Source organism: Protopterus annectens, chromosome 16.part0 (assembly GCF_019279795.1).
Source record: "Protopterus annectens isolate FY-2018-M chromosome 16.part0, PAN1.0, whole genome shotgun sequence".
In the NCBI taxonomy this organism is placed as follows: Eukaryota; Metazoa; Chordata; order Ceratodontiformes; family Protopteridae; genus Protopterus; species Protopterus annectens.
In genome coordinates this window covers 206,740,496-206,768,332 of record NC_056750.1, presented here as the reverse complement: position 1 = coordinate 206,768,332, position 27,837 = coordinate 206,740,496, and the positions used below count along the sequence as shown (strand labels likewise).

At 39.5% G+C, this 27,837-nt stretch overlaps 1 protein-coding gene across 1 annotated transcript in view; it reads right to left on the bottom strand.

Moving 5' to 3' along the window:
• Window positions 1–27,837, bottom strand: part of DCAF11 (DDB1 and CUL4 associated factor 11) — a gene marked incomplete in the record, with an annotated part of 1,824,350 nt that overhangs the window by 1,115,623 nt on the left and 680,890 nt on the right. The window contains 1 exon segment of the mRNA XM_044057850.1: window positions 11,366–11,420. Within this exon segment, the coding sequence (XP_043913785.1) occupies window positions 11,366–11,420 (55 nt within the window).

Sequence of the window (27,837 nt, the reverse complement as noted above, 5' to 3'; positions counted from 1 at the left end):
TCAAATGACACGGGTCTGGTATGGGCCTGCGGTCTCCTATTTTCTTTCGTACTAAAAAAAAAAAAAAACACGAGAAGACTCTGGATGCTATCTGATCTGCAAGGACCAGTTGGACGACTCTTAGTAGCTTGAAAATCTTTGATGCTGCACGTTTCCATTGACTGGGTGGGATGTCAGGAACACTTTTCCACGACAGGGAAAGGGAAAATGGTATAGCATAACCTCTGGAGATAATGTTTAGCACCCATGAATCTGTGGTTATATTTTGCCAGGCTTGTGGGTGCAAAGATAAGTGGCCCCAATCTGCCTCAAGATGGTAGCAGTCGGGCAATCCTCAAGGGACACTGGAAAGGTTTTTAGGAAAATAGTTCACGAATGCCCCAATTCTGCAGTATACCCCTGCCCCTGGGGCAATGACTATTATTGTTGACTACTCCTCTGCCACAAGGGGGTCTATCTAAAGAAGTCTGATAAGGGCTCTGTAATTTCTTGAATCACATCCTCCTTCCAGCTTGCTTATTCCTAGAGTAGGATTTATGTTGCATAGAGAAAAGCATGATGACTGCAGACTCCTGGTCACCATTTCTTCCAAGTTTTAGTCCAAACAAAGGGTCAAATGGAGCAATAATGAAGGATGTCCTGAAGCTTTCCACAAAGTTGCATACTTGCATCCAGGCATGCCGCGAATGGAAATGCCAGTGCCCACCACCCTAGCTGCACCATCAGCTGCGTTCAAGAGCAGTCGTACGGCTACACTGGATGAAGATTGGAGGGTGGAAAGCTGGGAATCCATTGTCTTCTGGACAACTGCTAGTAGTACCTCCGAGTGGGACCTGGAAATTTCCTTCAACTGTCTCTGAAACCTGGTGACAACAGCTAGATAATTCAGCATCCTGACAGCAAAGGTCGCTGAAGCATTAAGTTCATTTCACAAAGTGGTCCATCATCCGAAACTATTACGGAGATGGATCGAGGAACTCTCTTCAGAAAGCTCCTTTTTTGTGGCTGCTGCTACAGCCATCACATCTATCAGAAGACCCCTGCTCCAATGTCACCTGTCTGTGGAGAGGGAGAGAATTTTGTCTAGCTCTTTGAGAATACTCTCTACCACATTAGGGTCCTTCCATGCCCACTGAGCCATCAAATCAAAGAGTAGATCTCAACAAGCTGTACCACCCATGAGGAAGATGAGCTGGACCCAAAAGCTTCCAGAAACACATACCCATCAGGAGAAGGACTAAATGCGGACCACCCCCTTCTCTGTTTCATTAATTCCAGAATCTCACCAAATGTGCTGTGCTCAGAGGGGAATCTTGGGTAGCCTTCACCTTCATCCAAGTGTCATATTTCTCTATATACCCCCTCATCCAAGTATCAAAGTTCTTTATATATCCCCTGGTAACAACATACTCTTATTGGAGGAAATCCTTGCCTGGATTTCCAACAATATTAAAAACAAAACCATTATCCTGGGTGATGTAAATATCAACTGGCTAGACCTCTGTCCCCACACTCCATCAAAAAATATCAGTCAATTTAATTTTACTCAACTTATCACTTCTCCAACCAGACCTAGTACGAACAACAACAATGGGTCCATTTTAGATCAGATATTGGTCACTGACCTGAGTAAAATATGAGCAGCTGATACACTCCCAAACACCCTCCTTGACCCCTCCCCTCCTTTCAAAAGCCACTTAAGTACAAACAAATAAAAAGCCTATCTAAATTCAAACCACTAATCGTCATAGAGACTCTCTCTCTATTTTATATACTAACTGGCAAAACTCTACCGCTAGATGACACAGTTGACTTCAACATTCTTGCATATACTTAATACCCTGCTCCCCTTTGTCTAAAGCGGATCAAAATCAACCATGCCCCGTGGCTGACTAAGACCACTAAGGAACTTATGAAAGTCAGAGACAAAATTTGGAAACAATGGCTAGCAAACAAAAACCCTCCAGACCTGCTGAAACTTAAACAACTTCAAAACCACGTAAAAGACTAGTTAGGTCATTAACTAAAACTCCAGACCGACCACAACATAAACCTGAAAAAATTCTGGAACTCATTACATTACTTCTAAATCCAGATACTAAGTGCAATCCATGTCCACAGCTTGACAACTTGACAGCGTGACAAAACCTCTCAGGAAATAGCCACTTTCTTTAATTCTCATTTTATCAATACCATAGTACATATCACTGCCACTTTTCCCCAAGCGCATAACAGCACAAACCCTTCAACTCCTTCTACTGCACCCCCCAATTCTTCTCATAATTCCACTAACCATACTACACCTATGTTCTCTTTCAAACCCATTCCTACCACCACAATAAAAAAACTACTTAAGCTCAACCCTTGCTCTAACACTCCTTACAACCTACCTATACAATTCCTAAAAATAGCAGCCAAAGCTATAACCTACCCTTTATCAATACTTCTAAATAGATCCATCCAAGAATCTTATGTCACTAAAATCTGGAAAAGGCATCTATTCTTTTTACATAAAGGTGGCAACAACACAGATATCTCAAACTTCAGATATCTCAAACTCCAGACCAATAGCAATTATTTCCGCCATCTCAAAGATCTTGGAAAAATGTATACATAATCAAATACTAAACTTTATACTTCATAACCAAATTCCATCTCCCACTCAACATGGATTCAGGCCTGGTCATCGCACCACAACTACCCTCATATGCTTTATGGACACAATTAATAGGGCCAGAGACACTGGTAAATTTGTCTCCTCTCTATTCCTAGACCTCTCAAAAAGCATATGACACTGTCTCCCACCCTTTACTTCTAACCTAACTCTCTAAGACCGGCCTTTTCCCCTCTTCTCTAAGCTGGTTCTCAAGCTGCTTAGCAGACAGACAGTGGAAAAAAATACTAATATGTCCCTTGTAAGGGAAGGAGAACAATAAGGAAGAAAGGTAACAAAAAGAAAAAGGGGGGAAGAAGGGAGGGAAACCAGGACTGCAACAGTGAAAACACTCGAACATTTACATTTATGGTAAGTGTACACAGCTGTACTATCTTCGTGTTTCACTGTTGCAGTCATCACATTTGGATAGATTCCCAAAGCTGAGGAAAATGGTGGAGGCAGTCAAGGAAGCTAGGGGCTGGCTAGCATGCCCTGCAAGACTGCAGAGGCAAAACCTGCCCTGGATTTAGAAAAGAGAGGCAGGTGGTAATGTTTGGTAAAGGTGTGAACAAATGTCCAGGTGGCAGCCTCCAGGATGTCCCTAGTGGGAACTCTTCTGAGGAAAGCTGCAGAGGTGGAGGCTGCTCTGGTGGAGTGGGTCCTGACCCCCTTGGGAGGGAGGCTTGCCATGCTGTTTGTAGCAGAAATGGATGCAGTGTGCTATCCATTTGGAAATGGTTTGTTTGGAGATGGCTTTGCCCTCTGCCCCTGTACCAAAGCTAACCAGCAGTTGATCAGATTTTCTGAAGGGTTTAGTCCTGCCCAGATAGTATCTGAGCTGTCTGTGCACATCTAGAGAGTGCATAATCATTTACCCCTTGTTTTGAGGGCTAGAAAAGAAGGTGGGCAAATGGATGGATTGGTTGAGAGCCCAACTGGATACCACCTTGGGCATGAAGGATGGATTAGTTCTGAGGGAGACCCTGTCTGCATGGAAGATGATGAAGGGTGCCACTGCCATGCGTGCTTGCAGCTCAGAGACTCTTCTGGCTGAAGTGATGGCCAGGAGGAAGGCTGTCTTCCAGGAGAGAAATGTTAGCTCTGTAGAAGAAGCTGGTTCGAACGGAGGCAGGGTGAGCTTTTCCAAGGCAAAGTTAAGTCCCAAGCTGGTGTTGGTGCCCTTATTGGATTCCTCAAGTTGTTAGCCCCTCTGAGGAACTGCTTGATCAGAAGTGTGAAAAAAGAGGCTGCTCAGTGGGAAAATGAGCGGAAATAGCAGAGGCATGAATTTTTATAGAGGAGAAAGAGACACCACTGTGTAATAGGTCAGCTAAGTAATCCAGGATGAGGTGGATGGAGGGCTGTGCCGTATTGGTCCCCTTACCCTGGATCCAGGTGAAGAACCTTTTTCATTTATCTGCATAAGACTTTCTGGTGCTAGGGTGTCTGGCCTCTCAGATAATATCCAGAACCTGTTTACTGAGGAGGGCAGATAGGTCAGGGATCAGGCTAAAAGCCAAGCTGCCACATTGAGTGTCTGCAATTGGGGATGCATGAATTCTCCTTCCCTCTGGGTTAGGAGGTTGGGAATCTGCGGAGGATTCCATGGGGGCAGTGGGGACAGGCTGCGCAGCAAGGGGTACCAGTGCTATCTGGGTCAGTCTGAAGCTATGACAATGGTCCTTGGCTTTTCCTCCCTTATTTTGATCAGTACCTTGGGAATGAGAGTTAGGGGAGGAAAGGCATAGACCGAGAAGTTTACCCAGGGAAGGACAGGGCATTTACTTTCCATGTCATGCAGTGATGTTCCCTGGTGCAGAATTTGCTGAGCTGATGGTTGGTATGGGAGGCAAAGAGGTCAACCTCTGGGGTTCCCCATTTCTGAGTCATTAGTAAGAAGGTGTTTCTATTGTGCTGCCACTTGTGGGGGTCCAACAGTTTTCTTCTTAATTGGTCTGCCAGGGAGTTGAGAGAGCCTGGCAGGTATTGTGCTAACAGGTGTAGATGCATGGAAGAGGCTGTGAACCAAAGGGTCGTGGCCAGCCTGCACAGTGGGTAGGAGTGAGTCACTCCCTGCTTGTTGATGTACCACATTCACTGTGGTGTTGTCTGTTTTGATCAGGAGAACCCCTGGAAAGAGAAGGGGTTTGAAAGCTATGAAGGCCTGCTGCACAGCTATCATCTCTTAGACTGATGTGCAGGGGGAGTTGCTGGGGGTTCCATTGGCCCTGTATGCACCTGCCGGCCAGGTGTGCACCCCAAGCGTAGTCTGATGCATCTGTGGTGAGGGTCTGGGTGGCAGGGTGTGGGGAGAAGGGCAGTCCCTTGTTGTGGGAGCAGACTGTTCCTCAGCAAAGAAATTTCTCCTTCAGGCTAATAGCTAAAAGAGTTTCCAGATCTTGAGAGTGTTGACACCAAAGGCTCTTTAGGTACCACTGAGTTTCCTCATATGCAGTCTGGCATATGGAAAAAGGAATATGCAAGATGCCATGAACCCCAGGGCTTGCAGGATTTTCCTTGCAGAAAGCTGGGGCCTGGTGGCCAGTTGAGAGAAGTAAGCCGATAGGAATCTTTGTTTCTCTAGTGTTAGGCATGCCATCTGGGATGCTGTGTCCAGACTTGCTCCCAGGAAGATTATCCTTTTGGTGGGTACCTGTTTGGATTTCTTTTTGTTGATTGTGCACGCTAAGGAGGTTATTAGGCCCTTTACAAAGACCAGGTCTTTGAGCTGCTTTTCCTGAATGTCTGCCTGAATGGGGCAGTCTAAGTAGGGGTAAATTTGAATATTTATTTGCCTGCAAAAAGTAATGGCCGGAGCCAGGCATTTTGTGAAAACTCTGGGAGCAGCAGATAAGTCAAAGGGAAGTGCAGAGAACTGAAAGTGTTGAGATCCTGCCCTGAAGCGGAGATATTTTCTGCAGAACTCCCTGATGGGAATGTGGAGGTAGGCCTCTTTTAGGTCCAGGGTGACTAGCTAAGCATCCTTGGTCAGCATGGGTAGCAGCTGCTGGAGGGTGAGCATTTTGAATTTTGGGATCACCAGGAATGTGTTTAGAATGGATAGATCGAGGATGGAGAGCCAGGTGCCCTCTTTTCTGTGTACCAGAAAAGTCTGGAGTAGAAGCCTTGGCCTATCTGCTCTGCAGGAACGTGTTCTACTGCTCCAAAGGAGAGCGGGGTATGGATTTGCTTTTGAGCCTCTGCCCACTAATTTGGTGGTAGATCTGAGAACCCTTTTAGGGCTGGAGGTGTGTGGAAGGAGAAATTTTACCCCTGTGACACAATGTTCAGAACCCATTGGTCCTTGGTAATGGTGGCTCAGGTGCTTGAGTGAAAGGAGAGTTTTCCTCCTAGGGATATGTAATGGTGGGCAGAGGTGTGGTAGGGAGGGGAAGTCATTGTGTGTTTTTCCCATAAGGGGGTGGCTTAGATCTCCCTGGTTTTGAAGTGGAGGCAGTCCACTGCTTAGATCTCCGCAACCCAAAGGATTGCTGTCTTGGAGGTCTGTTTCCACAGGGCCTAGGCTGGCCCTGTTTGCTAGGTGCAGGAAAGGACCAGTGCTTGGAAGGAAAATGCCTGCTGAACCTAGAGGGCTGTACCTGTAAGAAATCTTTAACAGTCTGCATAGATTTTGCTTTTTCTTCCAACTTTTTTAACACCTCTTCTGCTTTAGTACCAAATGAGTTATCTTTGTGCATGGGACCATTAATATTATTAATGCTGTTTCATATATTTTCATTCTGTTATCTTTGTGCATGGGTGCATCCAACAATTTTGATTTGGCATGGTTTGGCAGGGATTGTTCCTTAAGCCATGCATGTCTTCTAATGACAGATTCAGTGACTGCTGCCCTGCAAGAAGCTTCTAGGGCATCAAAACCGCAGTGCAAAGTGTGCTTAGTCAATTGACCAGCAGAATGCATTAATTCCTGTATATCTTTAGATTCTGCCCATGCAGGAAAGGAGGAATTTTTTTTGTTTAAGGAGTTCCAAGGTATGTTGCTGATATTTAAGCATATGGAACTGACACTTTAGTGCCCTGATAGCAACAGTGGCTGAGGTGTATACCTTTTTACCGCATCTCTCCAGTGCTCTGGAATTCCTGTCTGCGGGGGTGGGATTTTTAGATGAAGCAGCTTTAACTGCTTTTGGGCATTGAGTAATGACCTACTGGCTTTCTGGGAGCAGGAGGGAGGGCATCTTGAGTCAAGCTGGATTCATGGAAGACATCATCCACCACATCTAGAACTGGGGGGATGGCTAAGGGCCTGTGCTGTGGAAGGTCCAGGAACTCTCGACTGTGGGTAGTCTTGACTCTCCCATTTGAAATGCTACCATAAAGTATGCAGGGTTTCCCCAAAGGAAAAATCCTCTGGGGGAGAGGCTGAAGGAATAGACTCCTCTGCATCAGAATCCTCATATATAGAGAGGGGCTGCATGTCTTCATAGTCAGATGCATCAGATTCATCTGACTCTTGTTCAGACAAAATTTCTGGAGACAGATCTCTTTTTGAGAAAGTGGCTTGGCTTCCCCTAATCAGCATGATGAGGTCCTGTGCCATTCTAAGCGTTTGTGATGGAGGCCAGGGAGTAGGCACCAAAGAATGGCTGGAAGTCGGTTTCTTGGGGGTGGTTCAACCCCTGGGCCTAAGAAACTCGGTTGTTTTAGAAAGGACGGTAGTCGGAAAGAAGGTGTCGGTTTATGTCTGGGTTCGGTGTTCCGAAGGACTTTCTCAGAAGCCGGTGCCTGCACAGCGGCTCTGGACCCATCCAAGGTAGAGATGACCGCAGGATCCTCAGACGAAAAAGAGTTCTGCGGCATACCAGACTCCGAAAGGATCTCGGTAGAGGCATGCAAAGTAACTGAAGTGGGCATCAAGGAGCTTTGAAAGAACCTCACTGAATTCCAGAGGGCTGACAACCTGCTTGGCAGTAGCGTCGTTGGAAGGTTTAGTCCAGTGCGGTCTGTCTCTGTCTTTACCTTTAGGTTTTTTTGGAAGGTCTGCTGTTGGATGGCTTACGGAAGCCATATCAGAATACCAGGACTGTAAACGGAAATATCTGGCTACAATAAGAGCCCGACGACGAATAGTTCTGGGGTTAAAGCACAGAACCAACGAGGGACACTGTGGCCTGGACCAAGACAAGTGACACAGTAGGAGTGGAAGTCCCGGTGTGGTATTTACTTTCCACAGGCAAGACAATTATTAACTTTTTCTGACATTGGTTAGTGCAAGAAAAAGGATCTTCAATGGGGTACTTAGCTTTCGAAGACTTCACCTTCAATTCAGAAATGAAACACAAGTAGCGGTCGACCGGCACTCATGCGAACTGCTTCTGTTTTGGGCTTCATGGCAAGAAAGACTGGGGTAATGGTGTCAGCTGCCTTCCTTTATACCACTGATGACCTGACATCAGTCTTCAAGCGACAGCAACCAATGCAAAAATACTAAGTCTCTGGTATTCAGGCCAGCCGAGGGCTACCCTAGCAGGGATAACCCAAATGTGATGACTGCAACAGTGAAACACGAAGAACATCTACTATGAAAACCCATGTGCCTGATACAATCAGAAAAAACAGTCTCTGGGACATATTTGAGGATGTGGCAGGAAGTAAGGAAGGGAGAGAATGCTGCAATAGTAATTCTGAAGTGGAGGGTTGCCACTTTTATTCAGGGAGGAAACCTGCATTTGACTTGACCCTTCTTATCACTTTTTCTTAGAGCCCTGCTTACCAGAAGCTTGGTGAGATTGCTTGCTTTCCTTTTTAAAAAAATGATTAAGAGATTTTTGTCATTTCAGAAAGAGGGCTGAAAAATATCAGTAACCCCATGAATCAATTTGCCTTTTTCAAACTGCTTGATTACCCAAGTAGAAGAGGAAAAAAACAAAAAAAAAACACACAAAAAAAACAAACAAACAAAACCTCCTTACAAAAGGGGTAATTCAAAAACTCAAGATCCTCAGAAATAGTCAGACTACACACCCAGGCAAAATATCTCATAATAGCAGAAGCTATAGCCCTGAACACAGAGTCAGCACAATGATATACACTCCTTAAAAATTGTTTAAAAACTTGTGAAAGAGTAGCAATAACGGGATTCAGAAAGGATCCGCCTTCTAAAGGCTAAGCAACAGACAAGTTCTTCAGACTGTCATCTCAAGTGATCACATACTTTAACATATAAACTTGGTAGTTTAAAATTCTGTGGGCTAAAGCAGAGGATGACAAAAATTATCTTCTCAAACCTGTCAAAAGCTTTACCATTCTTAAGAAATAAAAACAGTTGCTTGGTCATACCTGAGATGAGAAGATAAATACCTGCTAGACTGAGGAACTTTGCAAAGTCGGGCTGTCTTCTTAGGGAATGAGGACTGACTATCAGAGTTACTGCAAGCTAAGTCAAAAACATCACCCAAGGTCTTGAACAACTGAAGGAATGGAAGCAGAATGTGGTATATCAATTTTCAACATGCCATAACATCTCCTTAAGGAAGAGAGAACTTCCAGCTATTCCCACTATTCACTCTGGATACAAGTCTCATAAAAAGAAAAATTCATCAGCAGGAGAAAATTAGGGGTTCACTTCCCTCAGAAACAGAATCTGGGACATGGGAAGAAAACAAAGAGGAAGCCCTGTCCTTATCAGACTCATCATAGAAAGGATTCTCAGGAACTCTGGAACAAGGAGTGCCTTTAAAAGTACATTTTTGTTCTATTCCAAAGGATTCAAAGCCTGCAATAAACCCCATAGACAAGCTAATTAGCTCATCTTTATCAATAGAAAAACTGTTATCCAATGTAATATTCTTACGTTTTTGTTTATTTACCCTATGGACAACCCTCGAAGGTGCCCGACTCAAGGATGGCGCTTCCACCAGGGAAGTCTCTTACTCTGGTCACCCTAGGAAGAACCTCTTGGTGAATTTCTCATGACCGGTAAATATACATGAACAGCCACAAAGGAAATGGCTAACCTCTGGTCCATGGTGGCAGATGGAGCTACATCAGAGAATACAAGAAAATCAATGAGTGGTCCAAGGAACAACCTCTGGCCACTATAGAGTCATGCACCAGCTGCTAAAGCAGTGGCCGAGCCCACTGTGTAGGCAAGAACTCCCTAGCAGTTATCTTATTCTGAGTTACAGCAGCAGAGGAACCGAAGAACTAGTTAGTAAATCCATGCTCCTGATGAGAAAAGTCTGTTCCCCTGTAAGTACAGCTGGAGGGAGTTTCTTGGAAGGTAAATTGCCATGCAAATGTTCACAAGCAACATGCAGACATTTATCCAAATATAAACCACTCATAATAAAACACAAAAGTAAATGCATCAACAGAACACCATCACAAATACTCAAGAAACAAGAAATACATGTAAAAATAGTAAAATAGATTGTCGGAATATGGTTCCGTGACAATTTAGACAATACAATAAGAATAGTTAATACTCTTAGAGAAAACCCATATACATTTTACACAAATGCACGTGGACAGAACTCCCCAATAAAGACACATTTGCCAAAACACTGGGGGAAAAAAGTTGACCATTGATCCTATGAAGCCCAGGGGGAAAGCTCATGAGGGTGGCAATAAAGTACTGAAGAGTTTTGGCATCAAGGCTGCTGTTTTCTTGAGTCACAGCACCCTAGGTGCCAAGTGGTGGTGGCGGTGGGCAAAGACTTTGGAAGACAACGGCCATCCATTATATCCTTGGCAGAATACAACCCATACATATAAGTCTACAGCAGCAGTGACTTGTGATAAACATTGTTGATACTTCCTATACTGCTGTCTTTAGGTTTCTTACAGTTGTCTATACACAATTTTCTACCACAGAACATACATTAAGAACATTTATCAAATAAACTACAACTGCAATGCAGAATGCTGCAGCACAGCTCTCCTGGTCAGTGGAAGGGTGCCAGTCAGCAACAAGGCTAAAACAGAAGACTTGCATTAACTTCTATTTCTGATTTTTGCATAAAACAATCTTTACTTTCATTATAGAAACAAATATAAAAGCCACATTTCAGCTTCTTAGTGGCAAAAACAAAAGGAGGGGCTTCATTGCTAAATTCAGCAACAAATCTCCACAACACTGACCTTCCTCAAGCATCTGCTCTGGTATTAAAAATAAAATGTGTACTACTTACAGATAAATGTTAGGTCCATCTGTTGTGTAATAAATGGACATACTGACCAGGGAAGCTCCAGACAAGGAAGTTACTCACCTATTCATGTGATCAAGGTGCAGGATGTGATAACTCACAATCAGGAAATCAGCTGGCGTGCAACAAGAGAGAGCACAGTGAACTGTGCTATAAATTTGTAAATAAACTTTATTAACCTGCAGTAAATTCAACTGCTACTACGTACTCGGATTGTAACTGAAGTGTCTACAGAGACAGAAAACTGCAGGAACAATCACTTTTTAAAGGTAGATATTCTGACTCGATCTTTAATGGCAAAGATCTGACACTCAGCTGGTGAATTTAAGTACAAAAATCGCATGATATCCTGATCCTCAACTTTCCAAAGATAACCAAAAAGTGTGTGCATTTATAACTTAATTTTGGTACAGTGGGCTTTAGAAGTTTCATTTTAAACACTTTTCTAGAGCTCTGTCAGCACAACATGACTATACTGTTAACACCAGAGTGGTCATCTGTGATAAGTATAAGACTGACAAACCTATTATGGTTTACTTACTTTAAATCCAATGCAGTATGATTCTCGACATCTCCAAAGACATTACATATATGAACTATGTGAAATAAAAGAAAAAAGAAACATCAGTGTTCAGCTGGAAAAATCCAACTTTAAATGTCTACTTCAGAATCTACAGAACCTTGCAAAGTGTTATGGCTAAAATGCAGTGACAAAATTATACAACACAGTGTAAAGACAGGCTACAGATCATTGTTTATACATTCTCTTTTTCTGGGCTGAAAAAGTCAAGTGCAAGTTGCAACTGATATTTAGATTTACAGTGTATACACGTTTACAACTTCAACTACTTTTCAAAAGAGATGCACCAGAAAACTAGTCACATGCAAAACTGATTCGCTAACATTCAGGTCTATATTTTAATGAACAATAATGCTGAGTCAGTTTACAGACTACTCCCTGAAAAAAAAAATGAAAATTATATACTTGCAACATTAGATTTTCATGAGCCAGGTTTATTCACTTCAAAAACAGGACTGATATGCTGCAGGCAGCAGTCACTCATCACCATTAAGCCTCTCTCAGACTCACAACTCTTCTTCTAGCTACCATCACTGCACACCACCTTCTCTCTTCAGATCGAGCTTTTTCTTTACAGAATAGCTAAAAAATGTTTATACAAACACGTGCACACACGCACATACACGCACGCACACGAATCAGCAGCAGAGGAAAGGCATAAAGGAATCCCTCGACTTCCTCTCTTGCACATTTAGAGCAAAGAACTTGCTGCATTTGATGTTGTGGGGAGAGGCAGAGAGATTGCAGCAAGGTTGGCCCAATCTGCTCTATTATTAAAGGATCAAAGGTCAACTCGTGAGGGAGTAGAATCAACCCGCTCAACCTATCTGAATTTCCCTGGGATGTGCTGCTATTAGAAAGCGGCAAGAAGATCTCACCCATTGCCGCACTCTCATAGCCTCTTGACACAATGGATAAAATCTGGTTCTGCCCTGTTTGCTGATGTAGCAAACAAATGCCATGTTGTCTGTCTGGATATAAATCACACCCAAGGGCATAGCGTTCCAAAAAGCCTGCAGCATTAGAAGAATTACTCCCACCTCTAATCCACTGATATGTAGACTGGTGTGCCTCTGTTTGGGACCATGTGCCTTAGATTGTCTTTCCCAAATAAGCCCCCCCCAAATTCCAGTTGGGAGACGGCCATGGTCACTGTGGCTTTGGGAAGGAGGAATGAAAGGACATTCTGGTGGAACATGTGGAGATTCCAGCCATAACTGTGTGTGTGCTCTGCAAATCTTCATTAGTGACACCTGAAAGAACAAGGGTTGTTTTCTGCTTGACCACTGAACCACCACAGCACTGAAATACCCACATCCATACTCTGGCTAGAGGAAATAATGTGACAGAGGCTGCCATGGAATGCAGAAGTTGAAGAATTTGTTTTGCTGGTGGCTTCTGGTGGGATAAAATGTCCTGGGCTTGCTGGTGAAGCAATTTAACTGGCTCAACCCAGGATGTTATCTGAAGTTGTGTGTCAAGAAATGCTCCGATAAACTCTAGTGACTGAACTGGTTGTGGCTTGGATTTTGTCATCTGCAAGTCTGTACACAGTTGGAGCAAAGTGTGTCTGACTTGAATAAGCAGATTCCTGGTAGGGGCAGTGATGAGCCAGTCATCCAAATATGGGAATACCCAAAAGCCCTGTAGTCAAAGATGAGCTGCCACAACTGCCATACACTTGGTAAACACCTGGGGGGACTGTGATGACACCAAAGGGCACAGCTCTAAGTTGGAAATGACTGGCTCCTAGCTAGAAGCAAGGCTACTTCATGGAGCATCTGTCCATTTTTATGTGGTAATACACATCCTAAAGATCTACTAAACACATCAAATCATTCTTCCTCAGTAGGGGAAGAATGGATTGAACCTTGACCATCTAGAATTTCATTTGTTTCACAAACTTGTTCAAGTGGCTTGGGTCCAAAATTCACCTTTGGCCCTCATTTTTCTTTGGCACTAAAGAATCTTGAGTTAATTTAGAATCCTTTTTGATCTTGAGAGACCTCTTGGATGACTTAAATTTCTTAAAAGCTTATTTCTGAAGAAGCCTCTTCCTCTTGTTATGTGGAACAATGGGAAAGCTTTTCAGCGATGGAGGAAGGGTATATGGTAGGAGATGAAATAGCCTCTGGTAAAAATCCTTTGCACCCATTTGTCTTGAGTGTTGGACATCCAGGTTGCTGGGTGCAGGAATAAGCATCCCCAAATGCCTCCAGAGTGTGGCATTCAGGCAACTGTTCAGGAGCTCTGGAAATGCTTCTCCAAGAAAGGTCCAATGAAGGCTTGATTTTGCAGGCCACCTCTGTCCATTGGACGACGTCCATTATGAGTTTCCCCCCTCTGCCTTGGTAAGCTCTTTCTCTATAAGTAACAGATGTGAATCTCTGAGATTATGAAACCAAATTCTCTTGTCTCCCTTCTTTTTTCTGGAGAAGATCCTCGGACGGAAGGAAAATTTGATCCCTATGGCAGACAGGAACTTACCATCTTTCTCATTTCTTCAGAAGGTCTCCAACTTTGGAACAAAAAAAGGTTTGATCCATCATAGGGGACACTGATTAAGGATGTCTTGAAATGTTCCATGAAGTCATACAACCACATCCAGGCATACCTCTTTATGGAAATGCCTGTGCCGGCTGCTCTACCCTCTGTGGCACTGGAGATAAGGTGTATAGAGGCATTGGATAAGGAACAAAAAAAGGTTTGATCCATCATAGGGGACACTGATTAAGGCTGTCTTGAAATGTTCCATGAAGTCATACAACCACATCCAGGTATACCTCTTTATGGAAATGCCTGTGCCGGCTGCTCTACCCTCTGTGGCACTGGAGATAAGGTGTATAGAGGCATTGGATAAGAACTGTAGGACAGCCAACTGTGAATCAATAGATTTTCTTTGATCTGCACACAAGGACCCTGGAAGAGATTTGGCAATCTCTTATCAAATCTCTCTGGAAACACGTAATATGTGCCAAGTAATAAAGTGCTCTCAATGAAAAAGTAGATGAAGTGTACACATGCTTCCCAAATATGTCCGATGCAAGTGATTTTGGGGGTTGGACAGAGGGATTCTTTTCTGCAAGTTTCTCTTTAGTGGCTACAGCCGCTAACATGGAATCTACTGCAGGCCCCTTGTTCCAATGGGGATAGTCTTTGGGAGCAACAAGAAATTTGTATGCATGTATGTATGTATGTATGTATTTATTTTTTTAGGAATAGGCTGAGCTGTGTACAGCTCCTTCCAGAGATCAGGTCTATCATCTCACTGGCCAGGTGGAACTACCCAAGGAGTAGCTGGGCCAGAAACAAAAGCCTAAAGGAAAACTGACTCTTCCGGAGAAGGTACTTGGTAAGACCAACCCCCTTTTCTGTGTGAGAAGTTCAAATATCTCTCCAAATGAAACGTCCTCAAGGAAGGATCTGGGAGACCCCTTTCCCTTATCAAATTCAGTGTCTGTGGTATGGGATTCCTCAGAGGAATCCAAGTGCCTCCTTTTGCACTTGTGCTTGCTGTGTCCCTCTTCTGTGGGTTGCTCAATAGAGTACTCGGAAGCTGACAGTCTCTCCTAGGAGGACAGACTCAAGGGTTCTGGAAACTGGTTGTCGCAATGGGACAGGAAAAGGAGGGCTGTGGACCCTGGGAAATCCTATAGGGGAGGGTTGGCTCTGATTCTGAGGGGGTAGTCTTATCTCTAGGATGACAGAACTCTCTCTCGAAAGTCTCAAACACTGAGCTCGACACAGATCTGGGAAGCCTCGTTGTAAAAGTTGAAGGTGGCTCAACCCACAATGCCATTCAGCTGGGCTCCAAGGCTAACCCTAAAGCCCAACTATCAACCACCAAGGCTCTTAGAGAGAGGAATGGATCCAAAGACCTCAGGTCTGATCCTACCATGTCAGAGTTGATAAAAATAGCTCAGCTTTGAGACCAAGATTGACTGACAGGGACAGTGCCTACTTTGTCAGAGATCTCTTCTGCACAGAGTATGTATGGACTCTCTGTTGTGATGCAGATCTGTCATGGATGAAAGTTGGATCCAAGGGCTCTGATCCAAGAGGTTGGATAAGAGAAGGCGCCACTAAAGAATGAGGGGAAGAAGAAATTCCTCTGGTTCTGACAGTGGCTGGAACAGGGAGGGCCCCTAATTGGATTTGTATCCAAAGAAATCTCCTCATCATCCTGTCCACATTGCTTCAGTGATGCTCCTGGCAGACAAAGCTGATCTAAGAGAAGAGGTAGTGGGTGATGGCTTGGAATGCTAATGTGGTTTGTCCTGCAAAACTGAAGATCAAAACCTGGATGAGACAGGATCCAGAGAGAACCTGTGAATCGTATGGGACACTGATTATACAATCCTAAAAGAGCAGTGGCACTGAAGGCCTGGCTATTTTAGGGCCCAGAGCCGACAAAGGTGCCTGGTTTGGGGAACTTTTCTTTTTCTTTATCCTTGACAAACCTTTCTGATTGTCTTTTGGTTTGTCAGATACCTTTTTTGGCTGAAGAAGAAGAGGAAGTAGGAGCAGCAGCAGACTTCACTGACTTAAAAAGGAGAACCCCTTCAATATCAGTTTATTCCTCCTTTCAGTAAAGGCCCATTGGCCAAAAGCCTCACAAACAGATCAGATGTCCAGGTGTGAGAGTCCTAAACAGTAAACACACTTATTGTGTACATCCAAGTTTGGGAGCTTGTGCAAGAAAGCTATACATTTCTTAAAACCTGAAGGCTTTTCTGCCATCCTAGAGAGAGAAAAAAGTAAAATCATACACAAAATACTATTTTCTTTACAAATTAAGAATTTTTTTTTTTTTTTTTACGGATGAAGAGATCAGTGCTAGGGGCAATAGACAAGAAAAAGAAGAAAAGGAAATTAGGAAGGAGAGAACATGTGCAAAGCACTAGAAGAAAAGGATCTACTACAGAAAAAAGTCAATTCAACTGAACTATTACTTACGTTTTAAAGCTCGTTCTGTAATATTTTTCCTGAGTAACCAAAGACCCGTCAAACCCGTCAATCCCCTAAGATGACAAACAAGATCTGAGGTGGCTCGTTCCGTACACAGCGATTATGGATAGAGAGAGGAGCCAGAGCACCGGATCCAAAACTTTGAAGTGACAGATCCAAATCTCATACACTGAGGAACAGTCAGAAAAGACATCATCATATCCTGAATTTATAGCAAATGCTTTCATAAACTTGGAGAAGGGGGACTGAAAAACCTGAGTGACATCCTGAAAAAACATTCCCTTCATCACCAAACGGAGTAATTGAGAAGTGGAAGGACCACAAAAAAAAAAACTTTATTCAAAGGAGAATTTAAAATTTCAGAAATAACATCTTCAGAAAATTTCTGTTTTCACCCAAGTAAACCACCTCATAACAGAGCCAGAAACTGCTACCCTGGGCGCAGAGTTAGCAAAATCATAACACTTTAAAGAATGTTTAGTTACCTGGGAAACCAAATCAATTAAAGAATTCAAATAGGTTTTAATTTCTGAAGAAGGAAAATACACTAATATTTCTCATATTGTCAAAAGAAGTCAACAAATTTCAACACATGAGCTTGATAATTTAGAATGCTAAAGGATAAAGTGGCAGAAGAATAAGTTCAATTCCCAATTCTATCAAAAGCTTTCCATCTTTATCAGAGGGAAAGGGATTATAATTAACTAAATCTGCTGAACAGTTTTCCACAGAAACAGCTGTAGGGTCAGATCTGAGATGAGACTGAAGAACTTTTAAGTCTGTCTGCCTTCTAGGGGACAACAGATTGATTGTCAGGCAATGTGAAAAAAAACATCTCCCAAAGCTGGTAAAATAGGAGGAATATCAGCAGGCTGCAGATATTCAGTTTTTAATAAATCACAGTATTTCTTTAAGGAGGAACATCCCAGTGAAACATCTCACTCATCAGAAAAAAAGAAGTTACAGATGAGGTAACTAACAGGATACACCACGAGAATACCACAGTGTAGGTAAAAACTTCTTTATTCCACAACCATCAAAACACAGAAGATAAGCGCTTTCGCGTGCTTCATGCACGCTTCATCAGATCTATTGAACATAATCATTCTGTCGCTTTTTATAGTGAGCAAACCTTTCATTTTTACATTAACAATTAAACAATTGACTACCAATTAAAATTTAAAGCGCCATGTGCCTGTATTCTAGTGTCATCAACTCCATACTGTCAAACTGCCCAACATATCCAGATAGCGTATACTGTAAGTATTAGCTGAATACATCAAGTAAATAAACAGTTAAATTAGAATTTGCATATCTGCCTAAAAACACATATAGCACATATAAGAATCTTTCAAGAGAATATTTCTAAAAAAGCTTATAAAAAATGCAATGATTTTACATAATGTACAATGTATTAATTCCATGTAAACAGATAAAGAAGAGATGAAGTCTGTGCTATTTTTCTATTGGTCATTGTCATCATATCCATAGAACTGTTTTATGGACTATTCGATGAAAAATTATAGATGTCTCGTACCCTTGCATTAAGATATCAACCCGTCCAAACTCCATTACATCGCCACTCACCTATGGCGCTGATGAACTTTTCGCGTCATAGAGTAATGTTAAATAGGTGTTCAACAAAAATCCATCAGACAACAACCATAAAAATAAAATAAAATAAAATAGATACAAATGCATTATGCTGAATGAAACCCATTTATGCAGTATAACAATCAATATATTGATTCATGCAACCCAAACAAACTAATTTCAGACAGTTTCCTTTCTGCAGTATTTCAGCGCTACAACGGGTGTAAAATTCTATGCTAAACTTAAAGGTAAGTGTTAATGTGTATAGTATACATAATTCCTGCCAGCAGGAGAACCCTTGGACATAGCCACATCCCAGTGTAAAATGTTTAGCCTATTATATCAGGCTGTACTTCAAAAGTCCGTATATCATAGTTATATAATCAATTTTATATTCAAAACCAGCTAGTTTCCACATATATAAAATATATAAGAAATATATATTTCTATCTGGTCAATCAACAGTTTGAAAAAATTTTATTTCTTACATTAAATGGTGCATCCTGTTGATGGAAAATGGCATATTTGAATGTATGTCATATACCTTATCGTATATCTGATTAAACTAATCAATACATATTTCTAGATAATAATAAATATTGTTTTAATATATAATAATAATGTTTAAATATTTAAAAAACAATCGATTTTATAATAATGCTTAAAAAGATTCAATATTTAAAGTGTTTATGAACTCTATATCAGTCTCTTGATAGTATATACTGATGTTTGGATAAATTCTATGCAACGAGTCATATATATTCTGTTAGAAACGAAATCAACATAGAAAAATATATAAAGTAAATTCATAAAATACATTTTTAAAAAATCCTAATAGACAACAACCTAACCTCTTCGTGGCATATTTCTGTCAGACCAACTGGTAATAATAATAATGAAGAATACCAGTGATAAAAACTATTATGAAGTAAAAATGAAAATAGAAATAAATAAATAAATAATTACTCTGTGTGATGGTCCAAGCTTGTAAGTGTGTCAAGTGTCATATTCACAGGATATAAAGATAACTCACATCTCATAAATATATATCTAGTGAATAAAATTTCATAAAGCTCCAAGCTGACCAAATGATTCACTTACTCAATATACTGTTACTTAAAAATAGTATAAAAACTGTAATAATATGTGAAAATATATGGAGATGTGGAAAAATCAAATTTTATTCCAAGAATGGTTTCATGGAAACGTAGTTGTTAATCCCCGGGTCTCTATGTGCGCCTGATCTAAATATCCACACCAATTCTAATTTCGCTAAGGCATTATTGTTGTCACCCATTCTAGGGCTAACCTTCAGAACTTGTAGAACCCTAAATCTAAAACAGTGTGTCGGGTTCAAATTTATATGTTTGGCCAGAGCATTCATTTCATTGTTTTACGATATCGTAAACATGGTTGTAAATCGTTCTTTCAGTCTCCTCTTAGTTAGTCCAATGTAGAATGCCTGGCAAGAAGTGCAGTTAGCCATATATATTAAATTCTTAGTATTACAGTCTGTATGCGTTCTCGTGTGAAATCAAAATGCCCTTGTGGATGTTTATACTATTGTGTAGTGGTAATGTATTTACACATGTTGCATTTCTTACAAGGAAACGTGCCCAGTATTTCAACTTCATTCTCTCTCATGTTGGAATTACTGTGTAAATTCTTAGAAAAAATTATTTTCAAGTTATCACAAGTCCGGAATATAAAGGCAGGTTTATCACCTACTAGTACTCTTATGTCATCTGTGATGGTAAGTATATTCCAATGTTTAATTAAAATCTTTCTAATCTCACTGATATCATTGGTATATTTCAATATGAAAGTAACCTTATTGTCATGTGTATTATAAACTGGTTTACATCTTTCCACTGGACTCCTGTTGCTCCCTTTCTTTGTCCTATTTCTAGATTTAAGCACACTTGAATCAGTTTAAGAATTAGTGTTTAATTTGTCTAGTTACAACTTGAGCAGTTATGAGTTACAAGTACTTTCTAAAGGCCTTACATTTATTCCTAGTAGGTACAGTAGGTTTGAGGAAACATTGAAGGATTTTAAATTATTTGTTAGGAATCTCTCATTAAAAATTTTTTTCAATGAATCAGGCCCCTTGTCATCCCATGGAGTTCTTAAGAAACCTAGCACATTTGTCCCACCGGTTCACCCTTTAGTTGCAGCCTACAGTAAATTAGTCGAGGATGAAATTTACAGTATGGGGGAAAGGCAGATTCCACATAACAGGCACAGACATAATTTGAATTTCAAACATAGAGAAGCATTGAACACCTTGCGTAACAAGCATGACATCGTCATTCGCCCTGCAGACAAAGGGGGAGGAATAGTTGTCTTTGATGCATCTAGATATAGGACAGATATGATTCATATGTTGATGGATGAGAGGTTTTATGAACTCATCTCTGAGAACAGAGTGGATGTCATTATTCATAGGGTTCGTTCCACACTCTCCACCCTACTTAACAATGGAGTCATAGACCAAGCACTTCATGACTTTTTGGATGTTGTACATCCACTTTTACCGATCATTCAAGGTCTCCCGAAGATTCACAAGGATCCGGTGGCGCCTCCCATGAGGCCGATAGTTGCAGGCAGGGGATGGTCGACTGAACCTCTCTCCATCTTCATTGAAACCCAAATGAGACCTGTAGTTGAAGCTAACACTTTTATCCTTAGAGATACCAAACAGTTCCTATTAGACTTCTATGAGTTTGTGAGTTCTTGTACGCAAATAGATGACTTGTTATGGGTAACAATGGACGTTCAGTCCTTATTCACCGTGATACCCAATGTAGAGGGGCTGAATATGATAGGTACCTACCTTAGGAGACTAGATTCCCCTTTAAATATTGATTTGGTACTTTCATTGCTGGAGATGGTCCTGGATTCGAATATCTTTTGCTTTCAGGAAAAACTCTTTTTACAACGGGATGGCGTAGCTATGGGCACTTCATGTGCCAATAGCTACGCCAACCTAGTCATGGCTGAATGGGAACATCAGCACCTTTTCAGGAATGAGTCATATAGATCATTTGTACCCTTCTATAGGCGTTTTGTGGACTACCTATTCTTGGTTTGGAGAGGTACACCCACACAATTAAGTGAATTCTTTGGTTCAATTAACAGTTCTTTATGGTTCCTCAGATTTACGATGGAATGGTCACATGTTAGTATTCCATTCTTGGATATATTCGTGGAGAAGTTACCAAGAGGGCTAGTTAATACTGGATTGTATCGGAAACCTAGCCACAGAAACACTTTGTTACATCGCTCTAGTATGCACCCAGGCTACGTATACAACAATATAGTCCGTGGACAGTCCATGCGCATGTCTAGATACATACCATGTGACTCTGATCTTAGCATAGGGTTAGAAGATTTGAATAAGAGATTCAGAGAACGAGGTTATAGTGCCTTAGATGTAAGCAAAGGGATGGAAGACATAGCCACCTTAAGAGAGAACAGAGCTATTCCATATTTCTCTGAAGGGGCATCGGGGGCCTATACTGATGATAGGTTTGTACAACAGCCTCATAAACCTCTTATACATGGCAATAATGTAATGTTCCCTATATATTACACTAGAGACATTGGTACAATCAAAGATGTCATTACCAAACACTGGCATGTGTTGTCAGTGGATCCCACTATTAAAGAATTAACTGGAGATAGACCGAGGTTTGTTTATCGTAACAAAAAGAACATTAAACAGTTGCTATGCTACCCTAGAACACGTAATTTAAGTTCAAACACAGAGGGACCATACATGGTACCCTGTCACAGATGCAACTTTTGTTCTTTTATTCACCTTGATCCAGTATTTAGATATCCACATGGGCCTGGTGTCCATACTATCCGAGTCAAGGGTAGTTGCATGTCTAAAGACGTAGTCTACCTAGCCTCCTGCATCACTTGTCCAGCATACTATGTAGGCAAAACGAATCGGGTGTTGAGAGATAGGATACGTGAACATGCCTACCACATTAGGAAAGGTCATCTTTTCAATGCACTCGCTAAACACGTTAAAGATAGTGGACCCAACCATGAGTTTAGGTTTAGGATCCTTGAGCAGATTTCCAGAACACATAGGAGGGGTGATGTTGGAAATCGCACAGAAAACCGTGAGATCAATTGGATCATTAAATTTAGGGCTGATGTACCCCCTGGACTTAATGGTAAAGTTCCCCTACGTCCACTGTTAAAGTCCAGGAGGCTCAGGATTTATAAATGAATTGCTTTTCATTTTAAATGGTTTTATACATATTTTACTATTTAGGTATTAAGACTTGGAGTGTTAGAGTTGTTTTTAAAGTATGTCTCTTTAAATAGAGCCTATTTTATTGGCGCCATTTTTTTGTATTTAAATCAACTGTTTTACTGATTGAATTGTAATATGGTCTGATGAAGCTGTTTTTGTGAAAGCGCTCACCACGTTCTGTACGAATAAACCTGGTTTTACCATTCTGAATATCTTGATTTTTCATCACTTGGATTAGCGTATATATTTGGATTGCTTACTTCCCTACCATTGTTTTGCTCTACGAACAATTAGTGTTTTTCTTTTTACTCCAGTATTGCTGTTCATAGTAGAGCATTTACTCCGTTTGGATTTTTTATTATTTTTTTATTATTTTATATCCATAGAACTGTTTTATGGACTATTCGATGAAAAATTATAGATGTCTCGTACCCTTGCATTAAGATATCAACCCGTCCAAACTCCATTACATCGCCACTCACCTATGGCGCTGATGAACTTTTCGCGTCATAGAGTAATGTTAAATAGGTGTTCAACAAAAATCCATCAGACAACAACCATAAAAATAAAATAAAATAGATACAAATGCATTATGCTGAATGAAACCCATTTATGCAGTATAACAATCAATATATTGATTCATGCAACCCAAACAAACTAATTTCAGACAGTTTCCTTTCTGCAGTATTTCAGCGCTACAACGGGTGTAAAATTCTATGCTAAACTTAAAGGTAAGTGTTAATGTGTATAGTATACATAATTCCTGCCAGCAGGAGAACCCTTGGACATAGCCACATCCCAGTGTAAAATGTTTAGCCTATTATATCAGGCTGTACTTCAAAGTCCATTATATCATAGTTATATAATCAATTTTATATTCAAAACCAGCTAGTTTCCACATATATAAAATATATAAGAAATATATATTTCTATCTGGTCAATCAACAGTTTCGAAAAAATTTTATATCTTACATTAAATGGTGCATCCTGTTGATGGAAAATGGCATATTTGAATGTATGTCATATACCTTATCGTATATCTGATTAAACTAATCAATACATATTTCTAGATAATAATAAATATTGTTTTAATATATAATAATAATGTTTAAATATTAAAAAACAATCGATTTTATAATAATGCTTAAAAAGATTCAATATTTAAAGTGTTTATGAACTCTATATCAGTCTCTTGATAGTATATACTGATGTTTGGATAAATTCTATGCATCGAGTCATATATATTCTGTTAGAAGCAGAAATCAACATAGAAAAATATATAAATAAGTAAATTCATAAAATACATTTTTAATAAATCCTAATAAACAACCTAACCTCTTCGTGGCATATTTCTGTCAGACCAACTGGTAATAATAATAATGAAGAATACCAGTGATAAAAACTATTATGAAGTAAAAATGAAAATAGAAATAAATAAATAAATAATTACTCTGTGTGATGGTCCAAGCTTGTAAGTGTGTCAAGTGTCATATTCACAGGATATAAAGATAACTCACATCTCATAAATATATATCTAGTGAATAAAATTTCATAAAGCTCCAAGCTGACCAAATGATTCACTTACTCAATATACTGTTACTTAAAAATAGTATAAAAACTGTAATAATATGTGAAAATATATGGAGATGTGGAAAAATCAAATTTTATTCCAAGAATGGTTTCATGGAAACGTAGTTGTTAATCGGGTCTCTATGTGCCTGATCTAAATATCCACTCCAATTCTAATTTAAGCTAAGGCATTATTGTTGTCACCCATTCTAGGGCTAACCTTCAGAACTTGTAGAACCCTAAATCTAAAACAGTGTCGGGTTCAAATTTATATGTTTGGCCAGAGCATTCATTTCATTGTTTTCATTATACGTAAACATGGTTGTAAATCGTTCTTTCAGTCTCCTCTTAGTTAGTCAATGTAGAATGCCTGGCAAAGTGCAGTTAGCCAAATATATTAAATTCTTAGTATTACAATCTGTGTATGTTCTCGGTGTAAAATCAAAGTGCCCTTGTGGATGTTTGTACTCTTGTGTAGTGGTAATGTATTTACACATATTGCACTTCTTGCATGGAAACGTGCCCAGTATTTCAGCTTCTTTCTCTCTCGTATTGGAATTACTGTGTAAATTCTTAGAAAAAATTTCTTTCAAGTTATCACAAGTCCGGAATATAAAAGCAGGTTTATCACCTACTAGTACCCTTATGTCATCTGTAGTAGTAAGTATATTCCAATGTTTAGTTATAATCTTTCTAATCTCACTAATATCATTTGTATATTTCAATATAAAAGTAATCTTATTGTCATGTGTATTATAAACTGGTTTACATCTTTCCACTGGACTCCTGTTGCTCCCTTTCTTTGTCCTATTTCTAGATTTAAGCACACTTGAATCAGTTACAGGGGGTATAATATCTTGTCTTATCCCTCTAACTAAATTATGGTTATATCCCGTTGCCAAAAATAAAGATTCCATATTGTCAGCTTCTATTTGTAAGGCAACAGGATCCTTACATATCCTAGAGATCCTCGAGAATCGTCCCCTCAATATCCCGGAAAATATGAACCTGGGGTGCATGCTGCTATAATCTAGCATTGTATTCCTCCAGCATGTCTTTCTAAATAATTTTGATGTAAATTTCCCTTCTTCATCAAAGTATAAGATCAAATCTAGAAAACTAATCTCTCTATTGGAACTCTCATATGTGAATTTTAGAAACGTGGTAGTCTCCTCTAGGTACTCCACGAAACTCCTCAATTCTCAGGAACATTTATTTAATAGTCCATGGATGGACAAGATACGAATGTATAGGAGGTTTGTGGATGATGTGATACTGCTATGGGATGGCACAATGGAAGAATTGAGGAGTTTCGTGGAGTACCTAGAGGAGACTACCACGTTTCTAAAATTCACATATGAGAGTTCCAATAGAGAGATTAGTTTTCTAGACTTGATCTTATACTTTGATGAAGAAGAGAAATTGACATCAAAATTATTTAGAAAGACATGCTGGAGGAATACAATGCTAGATTATAGCAGCATGCACCCCAGGTTCATATTTTCCGGGATATTGAGGGGACGATTCTCGAGGATCTCTAGGATATGTAAGGATCCTGTTGCCTTACAAATAGAAGCTGACAATATGGAATCTTTATTTTTGGCAAGGGGATATAACCATAATTTAGTTAGAGGGATAAGACAAGATATTATACCCCCTGTAACTGATTCAAGTATGCTCAAATCTAGAAATAGGACAAAGAAAGGGAGCAACAGGAGTCCAGTGGAAAGATGTAAACCAGTTTATAATACACATGACAATAAGGTTACTTTCATATTGAAATATACCAATGATATCAGTGAGATTAGAAAGATTATAATTAAACATTGGAATATACTTACCATCACAGATGACATAAGAGTACTAGTAGGTGATAAACCTGCCTTTATATTCCGGACTTGTGATAACTTGAAAATAATTTTTTCTAAGAATTTACACAGTAATTCCAACATGAGAGAGAATGAAGTTGAAATACTGGGCACGTTTCCTTGTAAGAAATGCAACAAGTGTAAATACATTACCACTACACAAGAGTATAAACATCCACAAGGGCATTTTGATTTCACACCGAGAACGTACACAGACTGTAATACTAAGAATTTAATATATATGGCTAACTGCACTTCTTGCCAGGCATTCTACATTGGACTAACTAAGAGGAGACTGAAAGAACGTATTTACAACCATGTTTATATATGAAAACAATGAAATGAATGCTCTGAAACATATAAATTTGAACCGACACTGTTTTAGATTTAGGGTTCTACAAGTTCTGAAGGTTAGCCCTAGAATGGGTGACAACAATAATGCCTTAGCGAAATTAGAATTGGAGTGGATATTTAGATCAGGCGAAATAGAGACCCGGGATTAACAACTACGTTTCCATGAAACCATTCTTGGAATAAAATTTGATTTTTCCACATCTCCATATATTTTCACATATTATTACAGTTTTTATACTATTTTTAAGTAACAGTATATTGAGTAAGTGAATCATTTGGTCATCTTGGAGCTTTATGAAATTTTATTCACTAGATATATATTTATGAGATGTGAGTTATCTTTATATCCTGTGAATATGACACTTGACACACTTACAAGCTTGGACCATCACACAGAGTAATTATTTATGTATTTCTATTTTCATTTTTACTTCATAATAGTTTTTATCACTGGTATTCTTCATCATTATTATTACCAGTTGGTCTGACAGAAATATGCCACGAAGAGGTTAGGTTGTTGTCTATTAGGATTTTTTAAAAATGTATTTTATGAATTTACATATTTATATATTTTTCTATGTTGATTTCGTTTCTAACAGAATATATATGACTCGTTGCATAGAATTTATCCAAACATCAGTATATACTATCAAGAGACTGATATAGAGTTCATAAACACTTTAAATATTGAATCTTTTTAAGCATTATTATAAAATCGATTGTTTTTTAAATATTTAAACATTATTATTATATATTAAAACAATATTTATTATTATCTAGAAATATGTATTGATTAGTTTAATCAGATATACGATAAGGTATATGACATACATTCAAATATGCCATTTTCTATCAACAGGATGCACCATTTAATGTAAGATATAAAATTATTTCGAAACAGTTGATTGTCCAGATAGTAATAGATATCTCTTATATATTTATATATGTGGAAACTAGCTGGTTTTGAATATAAAATTGATTATATAACTATGATATACGGACTTTGAAGTACAGCCTGATATAATAGGCTAAACATTTTACACTGGGATGTGCTATGTCCAAGGGTTCTCCTGCTGGCAGGAATTATGTATACTATACACATTAACACTTACCTTTAAGTTTAGCATAGAATTTTACACCCGTTGTAGCGCTGAAATACTGCAGAAAGGAAACTGTCTGAAATTAGTTTGTTTGGGTTGCATGAATCAATATATTGATTGTTATACTGCATAAATGGGTTTCATTCAGCATAATGCATTTGTATCTATTTTATTTTATTTTTATGGTTGTTGTCTGATGGATTTTTGTTGAACACCTATTTAACATTACTCTATGACGCGAAAAGTTCATCAGCCATAGGTGAGTGGCGATGTAATGGAGTTTGGACGGGTTGATATCTTAATGCAAGGGTACGAGACATCTATAATTTTTCATCGAATAGTCCATAAAACAGTTCTATGGATATGATGACAATGACCAATAGAAAAATAGCACAGACATCATCTCTTCTTTATCTGTTTACATGGAATTAATACATTGTACATTATGTAAAATCATTGCATTTTATATAAGCTTTTTTAGAAATATTCTCTTGAAAGATTCTTATATGTGCTATATGTGTTTTTAGGCAGATATGCAAATACTAATTTAACTGTTTATTTACTTGATGTATTCAGCTAATACTTACAGTATACGCTATCTGGATATGTTGGGCAGTTTGACAGTATGGAGTTGATGACACTAGAATACAGGCACATGGCGCTTTAAATTTTAATTGGTAGTCAATTGTTTAATTGTTAATGTAAAAA